The sequence below is a fragment of the Rosa rugosa genome, chromosome 3 (genome assembly GCF_958449725.1).
Source record: "Rosa rugosa chromosome 3, drRosRugo1.1, whole genome shotgun sequence".
Taxonomy (NCBI): domain Eukaryota; kingdom Viridiplantae; phylum Streptophyta; class Magnoliopsida; order Rosales; family Rosaceae; genus Rosa; species Rosa rugosa.
Genome location: NC_084822.1, coordinates 56,882,462 through 56,891,792, shown reverse-complemented (window position 1 = coordinate 56,891,792; position 9,331 = coordinate 56,882,462). Strand labels below are relative to the sequence as shown.

The following is a 9,331-nucleotide window of genomic DNA, read 5'->3' as shown; positions in this document are numbered from 1 at the left end:
CAAAAAAAAAGATTCTCAAGTCCCTTTCCAAGATATGGTGTGCAAAATTTGAGAATGGCGACCTATCAATAAACTGATATTGAAGGGTAGAGTCTCCAAGACAAGAATCAATAATTGCAGGCACCAATTTTATTCACGAATGATACGCTTAGTGGGTAGCTATCAAAGGGTGGTGGGGTGCTTTTGGTTGAAAATGAAGCTTACCTTTTGGTTCCTTCCTCCCCCAGAAGAAAACTCTGCCCCTTTTTCAAGCCCTAGCGAGATTGATTGCCTTGCATTCTCAAAATTTTCCCACCTAAAGTTGTGTAAGCTAGGCTGGCAAGCTCAAGAAGAACAAAAGCCACCCATTTATTGCGCTTTTGGCTTTCGCTTTGGCCTCGTAATGCTTAATCATTCCATGCCTTCTGGGGTGGTGGTTGTGCGCGAATAGTTATCTGCTCATCAATTCCAAATGCAGAGACTCTCTGGCTTTCCGAGGGCCACAATACAACTCTTTTTGTGTATATATAAGCTCCACTAGCGCCGCTACTCAAATCTACGGGCAAAACGAACTTATGATCACAAAACCAGCTTTGAAAGAAAGTGTGCATATGTGTGCTTATACAATACATTGGGGTATTGAAAGCAGGTATTTGTATACTGGGTTGTTCCAACTTCAAGCAATGTGTGTTTGGTTATCTTATTTTTAGGATATATATGCAGCTGGAGTTAGATTGTTTCCTAGTATAATAAGCGCATGGAGCACAATATAAGGGACAGTAATTAGTGGCCAATGACGGGCCTGGAAAGAAGTCCCACAAACTACTGTTTGTTGATGACAACATGAAATCAAAAGACTGAAGGTTTATTAATATTTTATGTTCTCTCAGGTTGTTTCCCACTGCGTTGACAAGAAGAAAATGATTTATCTAGAATTGTGGAAGAAAGAAAAAAGAAAAAGTGAGGAACAAGATCCATTTGAGATCCAACTGTTGCCTTTTATCTTTTACATTGTCCCCCAATACACCTCTCTATTCACAACTGCAGCAGCAGATGAAACAGTTCATTCATTCCCATCATAATCATTACTCCCAGCTTCCTCCTTGAAAATCACCTGTGCCAACAAATCATGACCCTTTAATTCTCTTTTCTTTTGTTACATTGGAAGGGATCAAACTCATAAGTTAACAACTTAACAACGAAAAAGAGAAAAAGGATGATAGAGCTTTTACCAGGTTTTGTGGAGCTAGAGATGAGTTCAAGTAACCAAAGTGCTGCAGCAAAGCAGATTTTCCCTATAAGAACTCAAAATTATCACTAAATTTATGTTAGTAGAATTGAATGAGACGAGAGTGAACTAGAAGTACCTTCATATGTGTTGTTGAGAAACCCTCAGAGTAATCCAGTACATTCTGCATTGAAGGTTCATTCTTGGAAAGAGTACTCATCTTTTTCTGTAAAAACAAGAAAGCACTATGTTAATCATTGACCAAATAGAAATCTGCTCACCAATCTTTAAAACTATCAATGCATGTTGTATGAGACTTTGATTTTGCCTTGGAGTAGTAGTTGAAGACTGAGGAGCTAGCAGTGTCATCAAGATGGTGGTGTTGTTCTTTGCTCTTCTTTTTCTTGCTTTTCTTGCCTAATTTGGAAGCCGAAGAATTAACCGAAAACGAACACCCATCTTCATATAATTCTTGGTAATGTGGAGGTCCAGAAGAAGCATCAGACACCATGGATAGATCCTCCTCCTCTTCTTCCTCTTCAAATTCTGGTTTTGTTCCTACATAATCATCACCTTTTTGAATCCCATGGCTTCCAGAAAGATACGACTGATCTAGGTAATGTGTCCACCCAGATTCACACCCACTATTGTATTGTGATTGTGATATGTTCATCTCCACACACACTCTTAACTACACAGTATAGAAAAGGGTGGTGTTATTTAGGCTCAGAAGAACTAACACTGATGATGAAAGTGAAAGAGAATGGGAATGATATTATTTTGCAAATGCAATTAGCTACTCTGCTCTATCCCTCTATTTATGTTGTTGTTCTTTATATAAATACAAGTTAAGAGGGATGAAAGAAAAAACCAAACAAATCACATTCAAATCCTAGACTCTTGTTGTTTCTATCCCTTTGTGGCTGAATCAAAATTGCCAGTTGGCTTTTGTATGTGGGGGCGAGAGAGAAAGCCAACAGTTCGTGTAATAGTGGTGATAATAAGGGCAGATTTTACTTTTTTAAGTGCTTCATTTTCCCTCAATTGATGATAATTTGGGTTATGCAAAGCCTGGTCTTGTCTATAGCCTACCTATAGCCAAAAGCTCATCCTTCCTAAGTAAGTTGGGCCAAGTCTATGAGTTTGAATAATTTAGGAAATTAAAGAGAGTAAGCATTTGTTAGAGGGTCTTCATTAGTCTTGTTGAGTTTTTGTAAACTCTGTTTTGATGTTGGAGATTCCAAGCTTATTTCTGCTAGCGTGGGCAAACCAAACTTGGGAAATACTTAACAAGATAAGTAAATTGGACTTAACTTGTCCTTGGATGGTTTTAGCTAAGTGCACTTAGCTAAGAGAAGAAACTCCCTGATTTCTTTGACATTCTGGTATAGCAAATGAGATTGAAATTTGACATTTCTTGGTGTTTAACTAAAGGCACTTTAATCAGTCTATATAACATATATCATTGACTCTTTTGGAGACTAGGTCTTCAGAGACGTCTAGAGTAAGACACTGGTGTGCTTGGCAATAATTCTTGAGGACGGAATTAACTCACTAACAGAAAAGGCCAGAATAGTTTAATCATTCATGGAAAATAGGAAAAATATTTAATGATCAATATCATAGGAGAATAAGTACAGAATAGCATAGTACAACTTGGATATATATGCTGAAAATGCTTGGTGACAAAACCCTTTTTTCATTAAACCACAGAAATCTGCTTGAATACCTCCAATATATACTTTGTTGGGTCCATGCAGATAATGATAATGTTCAACAGCTTCTATATATTTGTATAAGGTGTAAAAAAAAAAAAAGAATAATAATTTCAGAACAAAACAGAAAATGATATGTCATCCATGTACTGAATCTTCCATTAATTTCCTCTCTGGCATCAACTTTTGGAGTTTTGGTTGAGATCATCATTTCATGAATGTCTGTCTGGCATGGTTCTGCATGCTGTAAATTTTGCCTTCTGTTATATATTTCACCTGGGAAATGTGATTTCTGCAAAACCCTGTTCTTGGATTTGTTAATCTGCTCCAATGTCGGTTTAACTACGAGGTTAAAATAGGGTTCGAAGAAATCTGGAAAATTAATTGAAGAGAGAGGCCCCTCCCCAATGTGGCATGAACTCAATGATTATGGATTATGACTCTTTAGAAGGATCACGGGAGCTGATGTATGTATCTTTGTCTAACTTGATCAGCACATGCCTCTTTTTATTGCTTGTGGACCTGACCTTAGTTTATATCATCCACAATTTAATGTATGACTGTATATATGACTTGGAGTTTTGGCTTTGCTTTATAGGGTTCCCAATTCTTTTAAATTTCGTCCCCAAATATTTCAATCCTACTTCAACAGTGTAATGCAGTGACCTATAACCAGTGACGAGTTAAGAATTTTTCATTCTCGGAGCGATATGTATCAGCTTGCTCTTGCCTTGGCCTTTCTGAGACAATTCATGGAACGTCTTGTTATCTTCGATCAAAGTGAAAATAAATCAAGTGGACTTAGTCATGTTTGGCTGGACTTAGTCAAACATGTGAATGAATTACATGAAGTGGTCCGAAGTAGGTATGGTTGTTGGGATCAACAAGAGCCAGAGCTAAAGCGCTATAGCATTTAACTCAAAACTCGAAACTAAATCTCTCTTATCTGGACTTAATTGACCAGTGTTGACATTGCTAAATATCGCCCGTATGCAACTAGCTAGTTAGGTATGGGCTCTTCTGCAAGAACTAATTTCCAATCGACATTGGTCATCCCCTATATATATGATTCTATGAAAAAGGTCAAAGAAGTTGCTGGTAGGAAGCCCCTCTGTGATTCTATAAACATCCATATTGATCACCAACCTACTCACAATTCAAAATGCTTCCAACTTCTCCTTCCCTCAAAATAGACAGCTTCACTTTCTTTCACTTTCATGGCTTATACCCAACAATATTCCAAATCCCCATCACCAAAATAAAAGTCAAATATCATTGAGAGTAGTAATAAAAAACTAATAGTCATTGATCAATCATTTGAGCATTATATATAGTCAAGCTCTTCTACTTCCATTTTTACTCCAAATTGAAAATGGCATGTATTTTAACTATTTGGAACCATATGATGAAAACTTGTCACATCCCACATATTAAGGGCACATGGGATCACACCACTACTACTTATGAGGCTGTATAAGGCCACTAAAAAGAAGCAAAATCCTGTTGAAAAGTACTGAAAAATAATAGTGTGAGCCAAATAATTTTCAAGAAAACAAAAACCATGTTTCAAGGGACCATGATATGGTCTGTGGAGAGGTACTGGGACACAACTGTCATCTGATTGCAAGTTCCAAACCAATCCCTTGGCTTAATTTGCATGTCATCCACACCCAAAACCCATCAGTGATGTTATTTATATGTGTGTGTGTATATGTACATATTATGTATATATTATTATATTTGCCGCACGTATAGACGGTTTTGATCTGCTGACAGGTGACAAATCCTGTTTTAATTTTTATCAAGGCATTTTGTGAAGCATATATTTGCAGCTTTATGATTTTCTTATCACCTCATCTGAGGGATTTGATTTGTCATTCATTCCATTGGCCACCTGCAACCAAAACGGTCAGCGCAAATTGCAGAATCATATGGAAATGTGGATGACAGCTAGCTTAGACCCAGTTCCAGGTTTAGGGTACTGTACCTGCAGCTGTAACCAATGCCCCAGGTTAAACAAATTGATATACATTGTTTGCTCATTTCCTAAAGACTCAAGTTTTTGGGGTCACGTCTTGATAGGTAAAAAGTTTTGCGTTCGAAGCCTTGAATTCTCATTTCCTACCTCTTTAGTGGTTTGCAGAATGAGGCTGCATCTATATGTTTCTCTGATATTCCTACTTCATGTAAACTTCGGGTGTGGTACCACCGTACCAGTGCCACTGTAAATTATTCCAGAGCTGTAACCTCTGTAGGTGCTTTGAGCATGTAGCCATTTACCATATGATACACGTACGTGGTGTGAGATAGGCATTGCAATCAAATCAGAAGAAAAGCCAGGTAAAATGAACAGAGAAATATTACCCAAAGCACATATAAGTTAACAGGAAAAGACTAATAGTATACTATCTCCAAACATAATAGGACATCTCAGATATCAAGGAAAATGTAGAAATGTCTGTCTGGACGAACTTTTGTAAATAATGAAGAGCTGGAATAGTAGTACCAGAACTGCGTAGGAAACTAAAGAATGAATTTAAGTGTACTAGCAGATTACAAAACTAAGCAGAAATTTCTATGCCCTTTATTTGGTTTTAGAGATTCAATGAGCTGGGAAAAGCTTGTCCAGACTGCATGGTAATGCATAGAACTCATCATTCCTAACATCAGAACCATATACCCCAAATTTCGCCCACCAGTTCAAGCCACTGTCTTTTCTAGATGCATCATTTTCTCGCGAAAGCGAGCAGTCCAGTATCAGAGCAACCAGAGCAGCTACTAATGTGTGAGACATGAAGGTCACTGTCACTACATCATTAAACTGAAAAATAACGAACAGTAAATAAGTCGGGCTAATAATGGTGCAGAGGAAAAAAAGAAAAATTTATGACACTGTTGGTTCAAAAATTAATGCTCTCACCCATCTAGGACCACAGTGAATATGCCCCAACCTATATTCTCTGAAGTATTGTGGTACTGAAATTCCCATGAAGAAAGAGAACCCCAATATAAATTTTGTTCTGAAACTGTTCAAGTTACAGAACTGTAGAAAACCAAGACCAGCAGATGCTGCAAGTGACATTGATTAAACACCAGTGTGATGCATATACAAACAACACAAAGAAAAGGTCATCGATGACAGTGAGGCGGAGAGACATACAAACATAGCCAAATAAGATGCAGTAAAGAGCTGCTATGATTGGCATGGGAATAGATGCAAAAAGGGCTCCACATTTTCCTGGTAAAGATGACCATTTTAGGCAACATTTTGAAACAGCTGTAGAAAATAAATAAGTACGGAGATTTATGTGAAATTCTGTTGAAAAATTGGGGGCATACCAAATATAGAGAAGAATATCATGAAACCAGCTGAAATTTGGATAACTCTACGGCTTCCAACTCTTGTCAATGCCAATAGACCAGCATTTTCACTATACAGCAAATTACAAGAGTATAATAAGAAGTGAAAATCTGGTAAAAAAAATTGCTGCATTTTACATGTACATAAAAACATAATGTCTGAAAGAAGTCACACATTCAATAAAAGATTTCAAACACGAATATCATGAGTTTTGACTTCCTTACACTGATGCAGTAGTGCCAGTTAGAGAACCAAACATCCCATTCAGAAAAACTCCAACACCCTGAGATTCAAGACATCAAAATCAAATTGGCAATGGACAGATAAGAGTCATAACTTAAGTATATACATCAGACAAAAACGTCATACTAGCCAGCCAACACCCCGACTAACGACAGAAGGGGGTACAGGTGTTGCACTCCCATATCTTGCTGTAGCATAAAATGTACCAGACGACTGCAAAAATGGAGGTGAATCATCAATAGAAATAGTTTATACACTAATTTTATAGATATGCTTTCATATAGCTTTCTCAATCGAGTAAAAAAAAGTTTCACAGTTTGGATTGCATTCAGCTACAATTATATGACACATTCACTGCTACTGATATTGACTCATTTCAAACCACTTTATATAGAGCAAGTAGAATGTTAACCTCTATGAGAGAAACTAAAGAGGCAGCAACCATTGCAAAAGCTTCTCCTGCATTAAAAGTGGGGCTTCCCCATTGAAATGGATATGGAATATATATCCTGCATGTTTATGACAGAACCAAAAGACAAGGATATCAGCTGCTGTGAAAAATATTCAAGATACAGTAACAGAAAAATTACTTGTCGACAATGATAGTTTGCATACACAAGTCTCACCAGGGAGATGCAGCGAGAAGGCCAGAACGGTCAGTGCGACAACTCATCTGAGTGCTCGCAGGTTTGTTGTCATAAACACCACTTGAGGTAAGAAGTTGGGCAAATAACCACACAATTCCAACAGAGAACGTGACTGCAAATCTGTTAAATATCTGCCACTTTGTATTTATAAAACGAGAAAGATACTGCAAAACATGTAATAAAGTCAGTGTCATGAGAAAGGCAGAGTAAATATGCAGGCAAATAGGGACCAATCAAAACTTGCCTGTGAGATGAATACCACGATGATCAACTCTGGAAGACCAAGTTCAACACATCTTGCCAACTAGAAGCAAAATAAGAGGAGAACAAACAAGAGTTCAATAGTGACTACATACACTGCCTATCAACATTTGGTATCAAAGTAACCATTTCTGCATAATCTACTTAAAGATTTTCGAAATGACAGGAAACACATGATTAAAAGCTAAGAAAACAATATTATTGATAACAGGTATATATTGTAATGCATTAATAGTGCTAGTGATCAAAATGAATACAGGAGCAAAGAATGAAGGATCAAGAGGTATTTACCATAGGGAAACCAAGATGATAGAGGCCAAGTCCAGCAAAGGTTATGTACGGCACAATAGAAAGAGGGCTCAGAAACCTAAATCACAAAATATAAGAAACTAAGGTCATATTCACAAAGTATAAATGTTTGTAGTAGTAATTCAAAGCTTCAGTGTTTACCTTACAACATTTCTCCACAAGCCTAGGAAGCCCACAATCATCTGAAAACTGGCAGTGACAATTAGAGCCCCTTGTATGCCTCTCATACTTTGTAAAAACCTCTGGAAAGATTCATCCACAAATGTCACGGAGTTGCAGATCTCGGAAAGTAATCAAACTCCAAAACTAAATAAACAAATAAATTAAGCTTCTAGTTGATCACGTCATGAGGATCTGTGAATGCCTTGTATCTATTGGCTAGGATTATTGAAGTTGTGGGGAGTACATAAGTATATGATCCCACTACCACCGAGGGAAGTCTGGTCCCAAATAGAGATTGCAAGAGTGTGTTCAACCCTGAAAGAAAGAGCATGGTTTGTACCACCCTAGCCTTCTCAACCTGTGGTAGTGTACAATAATTAGTCTAATAATACATGCAACTATGAAGAAATTAAACAAAATTAGGGAATAAATCCTTACATCCCCTCCGCCCATTTGGGGAACAATTGTGTTTGGAATCAAGACGGTAATACCAAGAGTTAAAAGATAGTGCTGGAAACCCAACACTATAGCTTCAGCTGCATAACAATGGATTTCAAGATAAGATTCCAAACATAAAGAGTTTAGGTTTTGAAAACCAAAAAGATGATGGAGAAATACGAACTCCATGGAGGAGGACTGTTAACACAGTACTGAACTCCTGGTAGCTGCTCTTTTATTGGGTGTGGCTGCAACTCCTCGAACTTTTTGTCGCCGCCACCATCACCATTGATCTTATTCTTGCCACTACAAGTACAACCACCACCGTTCCTAATGTTACCACCACCGCCATTACTCTTGTCGTTGTTGCCACCACCGCATTGGGCCATGTCTTCTTAGCTCAGAGAGGATGACGGAGGAAGGAGAATGAAATAGAGTAACTAGCTAGGGAGTGCTCGATGGCACACCGGTTCTTTGAATGGGCGGGAAGTAACTTGTAACTAGACCGTTACAATCTCTTTATTGTTTTCTCTAAACCGTGCGTAATTTGAATAATCAAATATTAATTGGAGATTTGTAACATCTATTATATAATCAAATACTATAAATATATACACAAACATTGATTGCCATAGTTCCATTCTGTTCCTTTGATTCAACGCGAGGAAATACACTTTTAGATTCAAATTTGCTGGTGATTGGGTGTGTCAGATGATCACCTTCTAAATTTCATGTGTTATTGGAAATTTACCTGTGTCATGAGTTTAAAGATTTTGGTATTCCGTCAATTAAAACACATTCTAAAGACTACAATTTACCAATAGTTAGATAGAAATGTAGTAAAAAAGTGCCATCTTGTAATGTAATGGCATGAAGAATATTAAACCTTGTTAAACACATCCTGAAATTCTCTTGGAGCACAATTTTACAATTCATAGATCGTGATTTTTAAAATGTGTTTCATTTGAAGCAACATCAAAACCTCAAC

The 9,331-nt window shown here is 37.3% G+C and overlaps 2 protein-coding genes across 3 annotated transcripts; both read right to left on the bottom strand.

Moving 5' to 3' along the window:
* Window positions 1–739: 739 nt before the first annotated feature.
* Window positions 740–2,083, bottom strand: LOC133741201 (protein SOB FIVE-LIKE 5-like). Of its 2 annotated transcripts, none has more exons than XM_062169138.1 (4): window positions 1,536–2,083; window positions 1,347–1,433; window positions 1,212–1,253; window positions 740–1,093 (listed from the first exon to the last, which is right to left on the bottom strand). In XM_062169138.1, exons 1-4 carry the CDS (start codon window positions 1,878–1,880, stop codon window positions 1,043–1,045), a joined length of 525 nt encoding a protein of 174 aa, XP_062025122.1. In that variant the 5' UTR covers window positions 1,881–2,083; the 3' UTR covers window positions 740–1,042. The 2 variants fall into 2 exon arrangements, with proteins under 2 accessions (XP_062025122.1, XP_062025121.1); XM_062169137.1 differs by having other exon boundaries at window positions 744–1,093; window positions 1,212–1,274; window positions 1,536–2,080.
* A 3,234-nt stretch (window positions 2,084–5,317) lies between these two features.
* Window positions 5,318–8,732, bottom strand: LOC133739617 (putative nucleobase-ascorbate transporter 10). Its single transcript, XM_062167397.1, has 14 exons — window positions 8,528–8,732; window positions 8,344–8,441; window positions 8,087–8,263; window positions 7,885–7,985; window positions 7,726–7,801; window positions 7,418–7,477; window positions 7,153–7,337; window positions 6,939–7,035; window positions 6,653–6,739; window positions 6,508–6,566; window positions 6,262–6,353; window positions 6,083–6,160; window positions 5,843–5,991; window positions 5,318–5,743 (listed from the first exon to the last, which is right to left on the bottom strand). The coding sequence occupies exons 1-14, from the start codon at window positions 8,730–8,732 to the stop codon at window positions 5,525–5,527; spliced, it is 1,683 nt and encodes a 560-aa protein (XP_062023381.1). The 3' UTR covers window positions 5,318–5,524.
* Between the last annotated feature and the right edge of the window lie 599 nt (window positions 8,733–9,331).